At 47.0% G+C, this 18,427-nt stretch overlaps 1 protein-coding gene across 5 annotated transcripts in view; it reads right to left on the bottom strand.

Annotated features, from left to right (window-relative positions):
• RMDN3 (regulator of microtubule dynamics 3) overlaps window positions 1-18,427 on the bottom strand; it is a 122,813-nt gene that overhangs the window by 50,168 nt on the left and 54,218 nt on the right. For all 5 annotated transcript variants that reach the window (XM_030214727.1, XM_030214726.1, XM_030214728.1 and 2 more), the window contains 2 exons: window positions 11,714-11,816; window positions 2,210-2,270 (listed from right to left, as the gene is read on the bottom strand). In XM_030214727.1, coding sequence (XP_030070587.1) covers window positions 2,210-2,270; window positions 11,714-11,816 — 164 coding nt within the window. The remainder of the gene's footprint in view (window positions 1-2,209; window positions 2,271-11,713; window positions 11,817-18,427) is intronic.

Genomic DNA, 18,427 nt, shown 5'->3' with positions numbered 1-18,427 from the left:
TCAGGGAAAATAGCCTCAGCGGGCAGTCCCAGGCCAGAATCCACCGGGGGGGGGGGGGGACGACAATAGAAGGGGCCTCAACGACCCTTGAGGGAGAGCTCTTTTCAGCATGCATGCTTTATGAAATAACATAAAATCATGGGGAGAAAAACTTGCCCTGGGCACCCAGATCCCATCCGGGGCTAGCCGCTCCCTGAATAGCCTCAATTCGACGACACTCCTCCCCCCCCCCCCCCCCGGGCTCAGGGCTCTCCGTCTCTACGGAGGCTGCGCCATGCGGAGAATTCAAAATGGCATCCACTGCCAGCACTAAGCGTGAAGAATCATCGCTCGCCATGCTCGGGCCGGCTCTTACACCTGTACAGCATGATTTACAGAGCCCCGCTGCTGATTTGCGCTTGCCACACCGGGAACAGCGCTTTACATTCTCTGCAGCCATCGCCAAAAACGACGGGAAAATTCAAAATGGCGGTTTCGTGCCAAAAACGCCCCGATCGCGGGCCCACCCCGGAGGAGTTAGAAAACACTCTTACCTCACCGGACCGAGTATCACAGCTCCGGTCCCATAGAAGAATCAAAGGAAAACCTCAGTTCCATTTTTTTTTTTTTTTAACGCTGTGAGGAAAGCAGAGGTAATAAGAACTCCGGAGGCTCAGATGAGTGGGAAAGGCAGGGAAAGGCGAACCAATGTGCCTGCAGCCACTGAGTGGGAAAGGACAGGGAAAAGCAAGCTAATATGTCCACATCCACGGGGGCATGGGTAAGGCAGGGAAAGGGCTAACCTATGTGCCTTCAAAGTGAAGCTGCTATAGCCTCTAACACCCCGGCTAACAACTGGCAAGCCAGGAGCCACCCCCAGGCAGATTTTGGATGGAGCACGAAGAAGCTGCAGCCACCCTGCTTGGGGAGATACAGAATACTGAAGAGGCAGTGGAGCTGGCTGGCCATGAGGCACTGTGAAAAGTTGAGTGCTCTCTATCTCCCCCTGCTGGTTAATGGACACAACCCATACGTAATGGCTTCATCTGCTTGATGACAAGGAACATCAGATACCATCACCCTTAAGTCCAATTTGTCTTTCATGCACAAAAGTAATTCATCCCCTACACTGCTAAAAATGTACAGAAGGCTGCAAGGAAGGGGCCTTCTATATGCAGCTGCCCCTTTTGCCCATTGGTAAAAGCAGCCTTGTTTCTCCCCCTTCTGTGCAAACATAAATATAATCACGCCTACCCTCAGTTAAAAAAAAAATTTTTTTAATGAAATGTGCCCATGAACTCTAGACATTGGACCTGCAAATTGGCTGTGCAGCAGATCTCAAAACATTCCAATCATGCTAGCCACCAAAGCTGAAAGTCTAGTTTAAACAAACATTAGCAAGAACAAGGCAGAGAGCAAGACATGAAATACTGTCAAATCTTTATACTCCACAAAACACTTTTGCCTTAAAATTGCCTTAAAGGGGAAGAAGAGTTATTATTCAATGGTAATTCTTTCCCATTTAAGACTGGACAGCCGACACTGGATCAGTTGTACCTTAATTTTTAAGCTCCAACAGACCTCAAATATGTTAGATGTATAGATACAACTGGAAAAAAAATCTCAGAAATGTTGACCACTGTATTTAAATTGAACCTCTGAAAAATCTTTTTTCTTTTTTTTTGCTTATTCAAAAAATACAGGAGTGAAAGGACAGACTGGATTACTGAGTGGGAGTGTTTTACTCAAGCTTGCTTGCATGTCTGAAAAAAGTTCAAATTGCAATTGAAATCCCTTTCCCAACATCTCTCTGAACAAAATGAAGTATAAAGAGGTGAAAGTCAGGGGAGCACAGCAGACTGACAGAAACCAGGACTCTGGATCAGAGAAAGAAATTCATTAGCTGAGCGGCTCTATCTTCTAAGCATCAAGAGCTATTCATGAGCCCTTACCTAAGCGCTGCCAAACTCTTTCAATAGCAAAGACTGAGTTAAAGCAAGATTTTGATAATCAATGCTGTCTGTTAAATTATCAGTCACAAGCCAGCTAACAAATAAAAATGAACACAAAGAAGCTTGCTGGAAAAAGCACTGCATATATTTTGGAGAAAAGAGATCGGCAACAATTAACACTGAGTGAGATGTCTGCAAGCCAGCACCTTAAAGATACCCCACAGCCCAATCACAATCCCTCTGCACTGCACACATTCTGAGAAAAGGAGAATACATACCACTGGTGGCACTCTGCAGTTTGATCACACTTCTGAACCACAGCCTCTGCCACTTCTTTTCCTAAAAAGACACAACAGCCATCTCTCTTATAACCACAACCCAAATTCCTCCAATACCCATAACATACTCTACAGAAGAGTTTAAACAGGCCACATCCCACCCCCTGAGAATGAAAGGCATATCAGTAAAGCGAAGATACTTACCTGTAGCAGGTATTCTCTGAGGACAACAGGCTGATTGTTCCCAATGTTCTCACAATTGGGTCGATGTCCGCAGCGGCCCAGGAATCGGCAAAAGTTTTGCAAGCAAAATAAAACAAAGTCTTTCTGGAGAGTTCCCTCGCGCAAACTGCGCATGCGCGAACATCTTCCCGCCTGCCACGCAAGCGTGCCTCTCTAGTTTAATCAAAAAGTATAAACACAAGAACAACAACAACTCCAAAGGGGAGGACGGCGGGTTTGTGAGAATCAGTCTGCTGTCCTTGGAGAATACCTGCTACAGGTAAGTATCTTCGCTTTCTCCAAGGACAAGCAGGCTGCTTGGTCTCACATGTGGGGTATCCCTAGCAATCAGGCTCACTCAAAACAATGAACATTGGTCAATTGGGCCTCGCAACGGCGAGGACATAACATAGATTGACCTGAAACCAATATCAACTAACTGAGAATGCAGCATGGAACAGAATCAAAATGGGTCTAGGGGGGTGGAGTTGGATTCTAAACCCCGAACAGATTCTGCAGCACCGCCTGCCCAAACTGACTGTTGGATCAGGTATCTTGCTGAAGGCAGTAATGAGATGTGAATGTGTGGACTGATAACCACATTGCAGCTTTGCAAATCTCTTCAATGGAGGCCGACTTTAAGTGGGCCACTGACGCAGCCATGGCTCTAACATTATGAGCCTTGACATGACCCTGTAGAGTTAGCCCAACTTGGGCATGTGAAGAAAATGCAATCTTCTAGGCAATTAGAAATTGTGCATTTTCCGATGGCGACTCCCCTCCTGTTGGGGTCAAAAGAAACAAACAACTGGGCTTTGTCCGCTCCACATAAAAGGCTAATGCTCTCTTGCAGTTCAAGGTATGTAATCTGCTTTCGTCAGGGCGGGTATGAGGATGGGGAAAGAATGTTGGCAAGACAACTGACTGATTCAGATGGAACTCCGACACCACCTTAGGCAGGAACTTAGGGTGCATGCGGAGGACTACTCTGTTGTGATCAAATTTGATATAAGGTGCATGTACTACCAAGGCCTGAAGCTCACTGACCCTACGAGCTGAAGTAACAGCCATCAAGAAAATGACCTTCCAGGTCAAGTACTTCAGATGGCAGAAATTCAGTGGCTCAAAAGGAGCCCTCATCAGCTGGGTGAGAACGACATTGAGATCCCAGACACTGGTGGAGGTTTGACAGGGGCCTTTGACAAAAGCAAACCTCTCATGAAGCGAACAACTAAAGGCTGTTCAGATATAGGCTTACCTTCTACACGGCGATAAGTACTAATCGCACTAAGATAACCTCTTACAGAGTTGGTCTTGAGACCAGACTCTGACAAGTGTAGAAGGTATTCAAGCAGGGTCTGTGTAGGATAAGAAAGAGGATCTAGGGCCTTGCTGTCACACCAGATGGCAAATCTCCTCCATTTGAAAGAGTAACACCTCTTGGTGGAATCTTTCCTGGAAGCAAGCAAGACTCGAGAGACACCCTACGAAAGACCCAAGGAGGCGAATTCTAAGCTCTCAACATCCAGGCCGTGAGAGCCAGAGACTGGAGGTTGGGATGTAGAAGCGACTCCTTGTTCTGAGTGATAAGGGTTGGAAAACATTCAAATCTCCACGGTTCCTCGGAGGACAACTCCAGAAGAAGAGGGAACCAAATCTGACGCGACCAGAAAGGAGCTATCAGAATCATGGTTCCGCAGTCTTGTTTGAGCTTCAGTAAAGTCTTCCCTATTAGACGTATGGGAGGATATGCATACAGAAGACCTGTCCCTCAATGTAGGAGAAAGGCATCTGACGCTAGTCTGTCGTGGGCCTGAAGCCTGGAACAGAACTGAGGGACCTTGTGATTGATCTGAGTGGCAAAAGGATCTACTGAGGGGGTGCCCCACGCTCGGAAGATCTTGTGGACTGCACCCATGTTCAGTGACCACTCGTGAGGTTGCATTATCCTGCTCAATCTGTCGTTGTTTACGCCTGCCAGATAAGTGGCTTGGAGAAACTTGCAGTGGCGGTGTGCACAAAACCACATCTGAATGGCTTCCTGACACAGGGGGCGAGATCCAGCGTCCCCCTGCTTGTTGGTATAATACATGGCAACCTGATTGTCTGAATCAATATGATTTGGTTGGACAGCCGGTCTCTGAAAGCCTTGAGAGCGTTCCAGATAGCTCGCAATTCCATGAGGTTGATCTGAAGACGTTTTTCTTGAAAGGACCAAGCTCCTTGAGTGTGAAGTCCATCTACATGAGCTCCCCACCCCAGGAGGGATGCATCCGTCGTCAACACTTTTTGCGGCTGAGGGATTTGGAATGGTCATCCCAAAGTCAAATTCGTTTATTATACTTTATTCAAATTTAATTTATGCAATCCAACATAAATAAAGATTCAGGCAATTAGAAAATAAAAGAAATCAATCCAACTTGGTAAATTTTCTTAATATTATATAGTCCACAATAAGGTGATCCAAGATCTAGGAAATAAATCTATTAAAACAAGAAGGAAAAAAAATAAATGTTGAACAGAGAGAGATGGAAAATCGCAGCCGAGCAACACCTTAATACAATTCCTATTACAGCCTTATTCTTTAGAGGAAATAAAATCTTGTAACTTTCCTGGATCAAAAAAAATATAAGATGTGGAATTCAAAGAAACAAAACATTTACAGGGAAACCTCAATTGAAAGGTTCCTCCTATACGCAGAACTCTTTCTTTTAGTAGCAAAAATGCTTTTCTTCTTCTTTGAGTGTCCTTGGAAAAGTCCGGAAAAATCTGTATTTTTGAGCCAAGAAAGGTGGAGTTCATGTGGCGAAAATAAAGTCTCAGTATATTATTACGATCAGTTTGCAGAGCAAATGTAGCAAGCAGTGTTGTTCTCTCAGTTATAACCTCCATAGAACTTTCTAAAAAATCAGTTAAATTCATACCAGATTGAAGATTCTGAGGAAAAACTCCCCTTCCTGCACCAGAAATATATTGTACTCTAGTAATAGGTGGGAATCCCTCAGGGGGGACCCCTAATATCTCTTTAACATATTTCCTCAACATTTCTAGTGCTGGAATGAGTGGCAACTTAGGAAAATTAAGGAAACGTAAGTTATTGATCCTAATCTGGTTTTCAAGAAAATCTATTTTACGCTGCTGGAGGTTAGAGTTTTTCATCAACATTTCCGTTGAAGATTTCACAGCTCTAAAATCTATATCCAAGGTATCCAATTTAGCCGTTTGCTCTGCTACTTTAAGAGAAATAACTGTCTGAGTTTGCTTTACCTCTGCCACGTCTCCCGTTAGAATTCGTGAAATCTGCTGCAAGTTGGAGTTTAGGCCTTGTATCGCTTCCCATAAAACTTTTAGGGTAACAGCTGAAGGTCTTATCAATTCTCCAATTCCCGCAGAGGACTCGCTCAGGTTCCTTTCAGACGGAGTATTCGTCTGTAGTGATGTTCCTTCTAGCGTTGAGGAAGCAGCGGGGTCTCCATACACCGGCACAGGGGATCGACTTCTGGATTCCACGCTCTGTTCCCCCGCTACGTCCTGTCTCCCTCCCGGCCTTGGAGGTACAGCTGTTGGGGGTGGACTCAATGAGACTCCCTCGGTGCTTTGGTCATTAAGATCACCCGGACCGCCCGAAGTGAGAACTCCAGCTCCCGGCGTTAGCAGTCCCAATTCTACCAGAGTCATCTGCCGCAACGGAGTAGGTTCCACCCTGCCTGTGGAGGTAGGCATACTGGGTTTTCCTTTTCATTTCCCCATTACGGGTCAGCAAATCTCTGTGCGCAAACTTCAATGGGATATGGAGAGAGCTAAACGCACATCCGTTCAGCTAGACGCCATCTTGGATCCCCAAAGTCAAATTTGATCGAATCGTCCACCACTGCAAGGAATTCCGAAAGTCGGTGGACAGTTGGATCACATCTTCTAGACTTCCCGCAGCCTGATACCACTGGGAAGCTAGGGTCCATTCAGCTGATCTCATGTGTAGACATGCCATTTGAGTGTCGTGTTCGTGAGTTCTTGTGCCCGACGGGAGCACAGAGGTGAAGACTCAACCCTGCTCTCCGTTGGGCAGGCGAACAACCCCGCGGCTTCACCTGTGGTGACAGCCGACAGGACTTCCGGATACAGGCAGGGGTCAGACGGCCGCATGCAGCAGGCAGAGAGCAGCTAGGTTCAGGCAGTAGTAAGTCAGACGCCCAGCAGAGAGTGGTCAGGAATCTAGCAGGAACCAGGTCAGGAAGTGAACAAAGCGCAAAACAGGATTCAAGCAGGAATCAGATCAGGCGGCAAACAGAAGACAGTCGGGACTCAGGCAGGGGTCAGGTCAGGCGGCAAGCAGAGCGTAATTCGGAGTTCCGGCAAAGGTCATGTCAGGCAGCAGGCAGAGCGTAATTCGGAGTTCCAGCAAAGGTCAGGTCAGGCAGCAGGCAGAGCATAATCCGGTGTTCAGGCAAAGGTCAGGTCAGGCAGCAGGCAGAGCATAATCCGGTGTTCAGGCAAAGGTCAGGTCAGGCAGCAGGCAGAGCGTAATCCGGTGTTAAGGCAAAGGTCAGGTCAGGCAGCAGGCAGAGCATAATCCGGTGTTCAGGCAAAGGTCAGGTCAGGCAGCAGGCAGAGCGTAATCCGGTGTTAAGGCAAAGGTCAGGTCAGGCAGCAGGCAGAGCGTAATCCGGTGTTCAGGCAAAGGTCAGGTCAGGCAGCAGGCAGAGCGTAATCCGGTGTTAAGGCAAAGGTCAGGTCAGGCAGCAGGCAGAGCGTAATCCGGTGTTCAGGCAAAGGTCAGGTCAGGCAGCAGGCAGAGCGTAATCCGGTGTTCAGGCAAAGGTCAGGTCAGGCAGCAGGCAGAGCGTAATCCGGTGTTCAGGCAAAGGTCAGGTCAGGCAGCAGACAGAGCGTAGTCAGGATTCCAGCCAAGGTCAGATCAGGTCAGGCAGTAAACAGCAGTAGACAGAGTCACTGGAGCTCAAGAGATTCTACTAAAGCAGAAGACGAATCAAGGTTGGTGGGAAACTGTGCCGCTTATATAGCCCCTGCCATCAAGGAGACAGAAAACAGCTGGAAAGGGGCAGAGCAATCAGAGGCTGGCTGGGCAGGCAAGGAAGCCCGGATTGGCCAGCCGATGGAGGGGGCAGCATCAAGTCACGGGTGGCCAATCCGGCGCTGGAGGCACGGCCCAAGTTCCCGGGCTCCGCACCCTGAAGAGGAGCAGAATCCCTTGGCCGGTGGCACTGACAAAATGGCCGGCATTCCCCAGCAGCAGCGGATCATGGGCGGGACGCCAGCACCGCAAAGACGGACAGTGGTAAGCCTGGCGCGAAGAGGGAGTTGGAGCGTCGGCCCAGCCAGCATGGATGACGCTCTTCCCTACAGCGGCGGAGCAGGAGCACGGCCCGGCCGCGAGGAGCACATCAAAGGTGAGGAACGCAACAAGGAGTCACGTGAACCATGGAGACCATATGCCCCAGAAGTCTCAACATCTGCCAAGTCGTGATCTGTTGAGACGCTCAAATCACAGACACTAGAGACAGGAGATTGTCTGCTCACTCCTCAGGGAGAAAAGCTTGAGCTGTCTTTGGTGTTCAACAGTGCTCCAATGAACTCCAATTTTTGAACTGGGGTGAGATGGGATTTGGTATAATTGATGACGAACCCCAGTAGTTCTAGCATCTGAATAGTCATTCGCATGGACTGTAGAGCACCCGCCTCTGATGTGCGCTTCACCATCCAATCGTCGAGATAAGGGAAGTTATGCACTCTCAGTCTGCGTAGTGACACTGTGACTACAGCCAGACACTTTGTGAATACCCTGGGTGCAGATGCCTGACCAAAGGGCAGTACATAGTACTGAAAGTGCTGTGTTCCTAGCCGAAACTGAAGATACTTCCTGTGAGCTGGGAGTATCGAGATATGGGTGTAAGCATCCTTTAAGTCCAGAGAGCATAGCCAATTGTTTTCCTGAATCATGGGAAGAAGGGTGCCAATGGAAACCATCCTGAACTTCTCTCGGACTAGAAATTTGTTCAGGGCCCTTAGGTCTAGGATGGGACACATCCCCCCTGTTTTCTTTTGTACAAGAAAGTACCTCAAATTGAATCCCAGCCATTCTTCCCCTGGTGGAACGGGTTCGACCACATTGGCCTTCAGAAGGGCGGAGAGTTCCTCTGCAAGTACCTGCCTGTGCTGGGAGCTGTAAGAATGAGCTCCTGGTGGGCAATTTGGAGGTTTGGATTCCAGATTGAGGGTGTATCCTAACTGGACTATTTGAAGAACCCACCGGTCGGAGGTTATGAGAGGCCACCTTTGGTGAAAAAACATCAACCTCCTCCCTACCGGCAAGTCGTCCGGTACGGACACTTTTACAGAGGCTATACTGAACTGGAGCCAGTCAAAGCCCGTCCCTTGCTTTTGCTGGGGAGCAGAGTGGGCTTTAGACGCACGCTGTTGACGAGAACGAGCATGCTGGGGCTGAGCCTGGGCAGGCTGCCGAGAAGCAGGAGTGTACCTACGCCTACAGTAGGAATAGGGAGCACTTCTCTTCCCTCCAAAAAACCTCCTAGATGAGGAGGCTGTAGCAGAAGGCGCCCGGTGGGAGAGAGAATCCATAGCATCATTATGCTTCTTAATCTGATTAACAAGATCCTTTACTTTTTCTCCAAAAAGATTGTCCCCCCCACCCCCCCACCCCCGGCAAGGAACATCCGCCATCCGCTGCTGGACCGAATGATCAAGGTCAGAGACACACAGCCATGAGAGTCTGCACATCACTATACCCTGAGCAGCGATCCTGGATGTCACGTCAAAAGTACCCCTGGCCAGGAACTTGCGACACGCCTTCTGCTGCCTGACCACCTGGCGAAAAGGCTCAGCCAACTCCGCAGAGAGTACATCAACCAAGCTAGACAGTTGACATATAGAGTCCTGCAAGTGTACGCTCGTGAAGAGCTGGTATGACTGGATCTTGGCAGTGAGCATAGTGGCCTGATACGTCTTTCTCCCAAAAGAGTCAAGAGTCCTAGCTTCTTTGCCTGGGGGCTCCGAAGCATAGTCTCTAGTACTCCTAGCTTTCTTGAGAGCGGAATCCACCACCATGGAATTGTGGGGTAATTGGGAGCTCATCAATCCAGGTTCACCGTGGATCTGGTATTGGGACTCAGCTTTCTTGAGAACCACAGGGCCAGACAGAGGGGCAGACCAGTTTCTCATAAGGACTTTCTTCAGTACCTTATGGAGAGGGACTGTCACAGCCTCTTTAGGTGGAGAAGAGTAATCCAGGACTTAAAGCATGTCAGACCTGGGTTCATCCTCAACCTCCAGAGGGAAAGGAATAGCCGTAGCCATTTCCAGGACAAAAGAGGAAAAAGAGACTCTCCGGTGGAGATAGTCTTCTTTCCAGCAGAGGAGAAGGGTCAGAGGGAATCCAAAAAGACTCATCGGAAGAGAAGTATCTGGGATCTTCCTCTGATTCCCACGAGTGCTCCTGCTCAGTGTCAGACACTACCTGTGTCAAGGTACTCTGACACTGGACCTGTCTCAACACCGAGGAACGATGTCCTCTGTGGTGATGTCGAGAGGTTGACGCCCTATCCAACTGCACCGAAGCTCCCTCCACCGACGTCGAAGGGGAGTCGACCTGGGTGGCAGCTGACGCAGATGCCGCAGGCGGCATTGCAGTTGGAGACCTCACCACAGGTGAAGGGCCAAGCACTGCTACAGCAGATGGCAAAGAGGGCGCAAGCACCCCAACACCGAAGCTGATTGACGCAGTAAGCCTTCTAGAAGTTCTGGAAACAAGGCCCGGATACGCTTGTCAAGAGCCGCCATCGGAGAAGGCTGCGGGGCCGGTGTAGCAGGTGGTGTCAGAATCCGTGGAAGGAGTAGGTACCAGACTGCCAAGAGACCGACGCTTCTCAGGTGCCGACTCTCTCAACGTCCCAGAGCTCCTGGTACCGTGCAAAGGAGAACGATGACAGTGCTTCTTAGCCTTCGCTCGACGCCCGTCATCAAGACTCCTCGGTACCAAAGATGAAGACGTGGAATCCTCACGTCTTCTTGGGGCCGGGTCTGACAAAGGTCGGTCCCGGGGGGCCTGCATAATAGGAGGCCTCGAGACAGGTGGAGACCAACTCGACGCCTCACTGCTCCCAGCGCGAGTTGGTCTCTCAGCAGCCATTACCTTGCTCCCGGACGTTGATGCTCCAGTTGATGTTAACGTCAACCTCGGTACTGATGTCAATGTTGAAGGTCCGGACTGAGCCCCAAAAAGTTTTTCCCGTTGGGCTTCTCGAGACACTTGGGCCCATTTCTTTATACGAAGACACAGACTACAAGCGGCTGGGCTATGGTCAGGCCCAAGGCACTGGATACACCAAGCACAGGTATCGGTACCTGAGATGGTCCGGTTGCACTAAGTATAACTTTTGAAGCCGCTGGGTGTCTTCGATGACATGGAAGAAAGCACGGCCTCGGCGAAATCAAACGACACGATTGTGCCAAAAAACAAAAGCACAAAATAAGGGGAAAAGGCCGGCCGCGTCGAAAAAGAAAGGAAACTTTAACAGGCAAAAATTCTCGGCGGCCATTTTGAATCTCGCCGAGACCGTCAGGCAGCATACAGGAGGACGGAGAGCAGCGCGCTGGGCAGGAAAGAGGGGGCTCTTTCCTGCCCCGACGTCACTAGACTACCAGGGAAGATCGCGTGATGTGAGTAGGGGAGAAGTGGTGACAAGGCCGGGGGGAGGGCGATCCCGAACTCGGACAAGACGCACCGGAGCACCTAGGTTTTAGAGGAGGGAAAAAGGAAAAATTTTTTTTTTTCCTATTTCTCTCCTCTAAAACCTAGGTGCGTCTTATGGTCTGAAAAATACGGTAGGTTTGGCTGAAAGTTCAATTACAACTTGTTAATATTAAACCAGTTATTTTGAAAATTGATTCCATAGCTATTAAATGAAAAAACAAAACAAAACAACAAACAGTGACTGAAATTTCTAAAAAATGGCATGCAGAAGTTCACCAACAGTCTCCATGCCTACACAATCCTTGGGCTTGCTGCTAAGACCACCAGCAATAGTACTAATTGATGTTAAATCACTGTGGTGGTTTGGTAGTGTAGGCGAATGTCAGCTGGAAATGAAACTTAAGCAAACACAGGTTTCACAGAACAGATTTCAGATTATGACGACTTGGAAAAACGTGGGAAAGTCCAAAAACTATATGATTTGCAACTTAGTTGCTCCATACTATTCCAATGGGCCTAGGTGCCAGTTATAACTGCCAAACCCACTTCCTTACCTTCTAACGCATAAGACTTCTTCTCATCAGCATCCTCAGCTATCTCACACATGTCACTGTAGGCACGAGCAAGTCGCCAAAGGAAATCTGGTCTGTCGCCATACTACAGCGAGAACATATCATATCAATGTATTAGCTAGCTGATCAGACAAGGGGTTTTCAACTCTTGCTCTACTCCTTCTCCATCTCAATTTTACATACAAAGTAGCATGCACATACTCTTGGTAAGTTGAGTGCCTACAGCCAGCCCCATTTAAGAGGGAAGATTAGGTCATACCTGATAGTTTTCTTTCCAATAGTCCTTCTGACTATTCCAGAACCTGTGGGACAGTTGTGCCCATCAACCACCAGGTGGAGATAGAGAAATGAAAACTGAGCTGTGACATCTCTCTTAGCATCCAGTCCATCTCCTCAGTATTTACATAGACAAGTAGTAAGGAGAAACACGGAACACATACAACAACCTTAAACAACTCGCTAACCTAACACCAACCAGATGAGCAAACATGTGTGGACCTCTCACATTTCTGGAAAACTTACAGAGAACAAGAGATATGCAGGAAGCACCATGCAAAGTGACATTTGTTATTTGACCCATTACTTCGAACTGACTAAACATCTCAGAAACCTCGGGCAGGCCTCTGGAATAGTGAGAAGGACTAATGGAAAGAAAATTTATTTTTATTTATGTTACATTTATATCCCACATTTTCCCACCTATTTGCAGGCTCAATGTGGCTTACATGGTACCGTATCGGCATTTACCAATTCTGGTATGAAGAAATACAAGGTGATATTGTGGTAGAATAAGGTTCATGTGTGATAGACACATTAGGGGATCTTAGAGAGAAAGAGTTAAGTTATGTCCATTACGAGCTTTGGTTTCGTTGTGTTGCAGGTATTCAGGCTTTTATGTTAGGTCGGTGGGGTATGCCTTTTTGAACAGGTTTGTTTTTAGTGATTTCTGGAAATTTAAGTGGTCATATGTTGTTTTTATGACTTTTGGCAGGGCGTTCCATAGTTGTGCGCTTAAATAGGAAAAGCTGGATGCATAAGTTGATTTGTATTTGAGTCCTTTGCAGTTTGGGTAGTGGAGATTTAGGTATGTTCGTGCTGATCTTGTTGTGTTTCTGGTTGGCAGGTCTATGAAGTCTGTCATGTATTCCGGGGCTTCGCTGTAAATAATTTTATGAACCAGGGTGCAGATTTTGAAAGCAATGCGTTCTCTGATTGGGAGCCAGTGCAGTTTTTCTCGGAGGGGTTTGGCGCTTTCAAAACGCGTTTTTCCAAATATAAGCCTGGCTGCTGTGTTTTGAGCAGTCTGAAGTTTCTTTATGATTTGTTTTTTGCATCCCGCATAAATTCCATTGCAGTAGTCTGCATGGCTTAGTACCATTGATTGTATCAAGTTGCAAAATATTTCCCTCGGGAAGAATGGTTTCACGCATTTGAGTTTCCACACTGAGTGAAACATTTTCTTTATTGTAGATTTCCGCTTGGTTCTCTAGTGAGAGGTTCCGGTCGATTGTAACACCGAGAATTTTCAGGCTGAGATAGGAAGGGGGTACACCTGGGGTGTTTATGTTTGTGGGTTTATATGTATTGTATTGGGATGAGATGATGAGACAGTGTGTTTTTTCTGTGTTGAGTTTTAGTTGGAATGCATTTGCCCATGATTCCATGATGTTCAAGCTGAGCTTGATTTCGTTGGTAATTTCCGCCAGATCATATTTGTAAGGGATGTATATTGTGACGTTGTCCGCATAGATGAATGCGTTAAGGCCTTGGTTGGATAAGGACTTGCTAGTGGGGTCATCATAAGGTTGAAAAAGATCAGTGATAATGGTGATCCTTGAGGTACTCCGCAATCTGCTTTCCACGGTGATGATATGTTTGAGTTTGATTTCACTTGATATGTTCTAGTGGTTAGGAAACCCTTCATCCATTTAAGTGTGTTTCCACCAATCCCGAAGTAATCTAGGAGTCTTAGTAGTATTTTATGGTTGACCATGTCGAACACACTAGACATGTCAAATTGGAGGAGAAGTATGCTTTTACCTGTTGCTATTTCGTGCTTGAATTTAGTTAGGAAAGTAAGTAGTACAGTTTCAGTGCTATGTAGGGGGCGAAATCCTGATTGTGATTCATGTAGTATTGTGAATTTGTTTATATAATCATTAAGTTGTTTGGTTACCATGCTTTCCATTAATTTGACTACCAGTGGGATAGATGCAACTGGGCAGTAGTTGGTGATGTCATTTGTTTTTTTTCTTGGTGTCTTTTGGTATTGGGATGAGTAGGATGTTAACTTTCTCCTTAGGGAAGAGACCTTGTTGAAGCATGTAGTTTAAGTGGGATGTGAGGTCTACTATGAAGCGGTGGGGGCGGATTTTATTAGGTAGCTGGGGCAGGTATCCAACTGACAGTGAGTGTTGGAGAACCGGTTAATCGCCTGGGTAACTGTATCGGCGGTGAGGAGAGCGAAGTTTGACCAGGTTCGGACCGCTGGGTATTCACCATTGATGAAGTTTTCAGTATCCGTGTTGTCCCGAGGTAGAGTTTTGCATAGGTTTGCAATTTTTTCATTGAAGTATTTAGCAAGATTGTTTGCAGATGGGATGTCAGTATTGGTTGTGGTGACCAGAGTTATGTCTAGTAGTTTGTTCACAAGCTGGTATAATTTCTTCGTGTCTTTGTAGTCCGGCCCTATTTTAGTTTTGTAGTATGACGTTTTGGTCTGTCTTATTGCGTATTTGTATTTTCTTTGTATTTGTTTCCATGTGTTGAGTGTGTGCTCATCTTTTATTTTTGTCCATGCGCGTTCGAATTTCCTGGATTGTGTTTTTAAGTTTTTCAGTTCTTCATTGAACCACAGTATCGAGTTATGTCTGCATGAGGTTCTTGTTCGTAAGGGTGCTATTTCGTCTAATATGCTTCTACATCTTTTATCCCATTCTGAGAGTTAGAATATGGAGTCCGTTTGTGCTGTCCAATCATTATTGTATATCTGTTGCCAGAATGTTTCCGAGTCTATTTGGCCTCTTGTGCTGTGGGTTGTGTGTCCTCGTATGCAAAGAAAACCCCTTTTCCACCATTTTAGGGATAGGTTTAGTTTGTAATGGTCGGTCCATGGTGTTTCTGTCATTATTAGGTTCTGGTCTGTGGACAGTTTGTGTGAGATGAGGGCGAGTGTGTGCCCTTTCGCATTGGTTGTTTGCATATGTGGTGTAGGGGTATTTCCCTGTGTGTCTCACCTTGCTGGTCTTGGCCTGCATAATCCTATGACATCAAGATGGCGTCTGTACCCTATGACCTGCACAGCAGTGATTTAGCTGATTCAGCTAACTGAAAAATCACTAGCAAGTCAGGTAACATCCAAGGACATGCTGTGGACAAACTAGCCCCCCCCCCTTTATCTCCCTGAGAAGCTGTAAGGGAGTGAGACATGGCTCCAGCTAGCCGGGTGAGAAACAGAAAATGCATACCACAATGTAACAACTTGAAGGTTAAGAACAACGGACCCTTCTTGCCATGCAGTGAGCTGAGGAAGATCCAGTCTGAGTTCCTGCAGTCACCGGACCAAGAGGTACTGGGAAGAGCGGGAACAAGAAAGAAGCTAGTCGGAATCCTTGGAAGAAGGTGGAGGTGGAAAGAAGACCAGAGAGACCTAATAAGGTCCACCAACTGATGAACTGTGTATCTGGAGAAAAGTACCGTATGGTTCAGCTACCTGCAAGGAGTGACCTGTGCCCTCCCTGTTTGCTGCAGAGTTCCGGTCCCAGCTCTGACTAAGACTCGCTGCAATCTCAGCTTGAGTCTGGGAAGTATCCTGTGCAGCTTCCGAGAGACTGCCACGAAGGTCTTCCTGGTGATAGACACGGTGATCTATTTCCTATTAGTCTGGGTTTAGTTAGTGGTAATTACCTGAGCAAGAGACGGGTTATGGCCATACCGTGATCAGGAGAGAAGCTGCTAATAACGGTACTACCTCGTGACATAATGTAACCTGACCAATCAGTGTGTAATTATCTGGTAACCAGTAAGGAACAGAGTGTGTAGTGTGACAATATAGTTGTAATATTACCAGCCAGGATTTTTTTTGTATTCAGCCAAAGCTTTGCCAGAGTGGTTTATTTTGTATACCTTATCTATATTTTCTTATCTATGATAATCTATAATAAAAACTAATATATTTCAGCCTGTTTTCTCAGTTTCAGAACTTTCTCGCGGAAGTAATTGGCTAGGTTCCAAGGTTCCCTCCCCTAGACCGAGTACAGAATAATTTGTCTGCAGATAGTTCTGTTTGGGGAACCTGGGTCACAGATAATATATTACCTGTGATAAACGATCCTACAGTGGCCATTTAAGATCCCATAATTGAAGGAAGTCCTTGCATTCTCGTGCGTTGGTAGAGTTTGGGTCTTCTAGGTGAAGGTTAATATCTCCTAATACTAGTACGGTGGAGTTGGATACACAAGTATTTGAAATGAAGTCCATGAAGTTTGACTGGCTTTCGTTCTAATTGCATGGTGTCTGTAAAACAGGACACAATTTAGGTGGTTGAGCAGGGTTTTGTGGTGGATTCTGATTAAGGCTATTTCGAGTTGGGTTGTTATGGACTCGGCAGTGGTTTCGATGGTAAAGTGGGATCGATATATTAGTGCTATGCCTCCACTCTCTTTTCCTTTCTGGTCCAGTGAGTGATTTTGTATCCTGGAGGGCATAGGTTTAGGATGATAGAGTCCCTCTTGATCATGGATCCAGGTTTCAGTGATGAAGAGTAGATCAAGTTTTTCTGACATGATCCAGTCTGTTACTATTGTTGTTTTGTTTACCACGGATCTGGCATTAACGTAGCCTACTTTAATTTTTTGATATGGGTATTCTGTGTTCGGTGTTATGTGGACTTTTGTCCGTTGTCGTTTCTTAGTTTGTGTGGGTTTTTTATGACCTTTCTTTTCCTTCTGTTGAGGTTGTTCATTTGTTTGTGTTCTTCCTTTGTTTCGGTTGTTGTCAGTGTGGTGAGGTGTGGTGTATCTGTTCAGTCTATGATAATTATGTAGTATGGGTATAGTGTTACTTTCTGCGAGTGGGGTGGTTAGTGTTAGGTGGATCAGCGATAAGGAGTACATTGCTAAGAGTAGTTTGACGGTATTCATTATGGTTTCGATTCACTTTAAAGCGTTCAGAAAAATTTGATATTTTCTGAATCTTGTCCCAAATGTCCCACCAGTATAATTGTAAATTGTCACATTCATACAATAGATGAACCAGTTCCAGTTTTTTTGTGGCAAAACCAATAAAGGTCTGAAGACGAAGATCCGCTGAGCTTGGATTTCCTGGGAGTCCATAATGCACAATGCTGCCAATTGATAGGTTTATCATCCACCTTGATAACTTTATTGTTCCAGATGATAACATCATCAGCTTTACCTCTTCACACCAGACATCACTGCTGAAACCCAGGCCAAAGTATCGGCCTGCTTATCCGACATTGCTGCCTGGATGTCCAACCGCCACCTGAAACTGAACATGGCCAAGACCGAGCTTATTGTCTTCCCACCCAAACCCACTTCTCCTCTCCCTCCACTCTCTATCTCAGTTGAGAACACCCTCATCGTCCCCGTCTCATCTGCCCGCAACCTCGGAGTTATCTTCGACTCCTCCCTCTCCTTCTCCGCGCATATCCAGCAGATAGCCAAGACCTGTCGCTTCTTCCTCTATAACATTAGCAAAATTCGCCCTTTCCTCTCTGAGCACACCACCTGAACTCTCATCCACTCTCTCATTACCTCTCGCCTTGACTACTGCAACTTACTCCTCACCGGCCTCCCACTTAGCCATCTATCCCCCCTTCAGTCCGTTCAGAACTCTGCTGCACGTCTTATCTTCCGCCTGGACCAATATACTCATATCACCCCTCTCCTCAAGTCACTTCACTGGCTTCCGATCAGGGACCGCATACAGTTCAAGCTTCTCCTACTAACCTACAAATGCACTCGATTAGCAGCCCCTCCCTACCTCTCTACCCTCATCTCCCCTTACGTTCCTACCCGTAACCTCCGCTCTCAAGACAAATCCCTCCTTTCAGTACCCTTCTCCCCCACCGCCAATTCCAGGCTCTGCCCTTTCTGCCTCACCTCACCCCATGCTTGGGTAAACTCCCTGAGCCTATACGCCAGGCCCCCTCCCTGCCCATCTTCAAATCCTTGCTCAAAGCCCACCTCTTCAATGTCGCCTTCGGCACCTAACCACTATACCTCTATTCAGGAAATCTAGGTTACCCCAACTTGACATTTCGTCCTTTAGTTTGTAAGCTCCATTGAGCAGGGACTGTCCTTCTTTGTTAAACTGTACAGCACCGCGTAACCCGAGTAGCGCTCTAGAAATGTTAAGTAGTAGTAGTAGTAGTAGTAGTAATGGCATTCTTTGAAGCTAGCATAATCTTTGACACTGTAGGGAGCAGGAGCTCCACTTAACGACTTCCAAGGATGGGTCCTGCGCCTTTCGCTCCTGGAGAAAGCAACACAGTGACTCAATAAGGTCGAAGCCGGCCCGACGTATTAACATATCATAGTCGCGAACCAGCAGCGATTCAAGCAGAGAGCACGCAACCCAGAATCACCTCTCCTTTCCAGTGGATGGGGCTACTTTCACACTGTCATCGGCTCGTGCGGCGCGGGACGGTAGGCTAGCCACACGCCTCTCTGATCT

Source organism: Microcaecilia unicolor, chromosome 9 (assembly GCF_901765095.1).
Source record: "Microcaecilia unicolor chromosome 9, aMicUni1.1, whole genome shotgun sequence".
Lineage (NCBI taxonomy): Eukaryota > Metazoa > Chordata > Amphibia > Gymnophiona > Siphonopidae > Microcaecilia > Microcaecilia unicolor.
The sequence above is the reverse complement of the archived record's forward strand: the minus strand, read 5'-3'. Positions and strand labels throughout refer to the sequence as shown.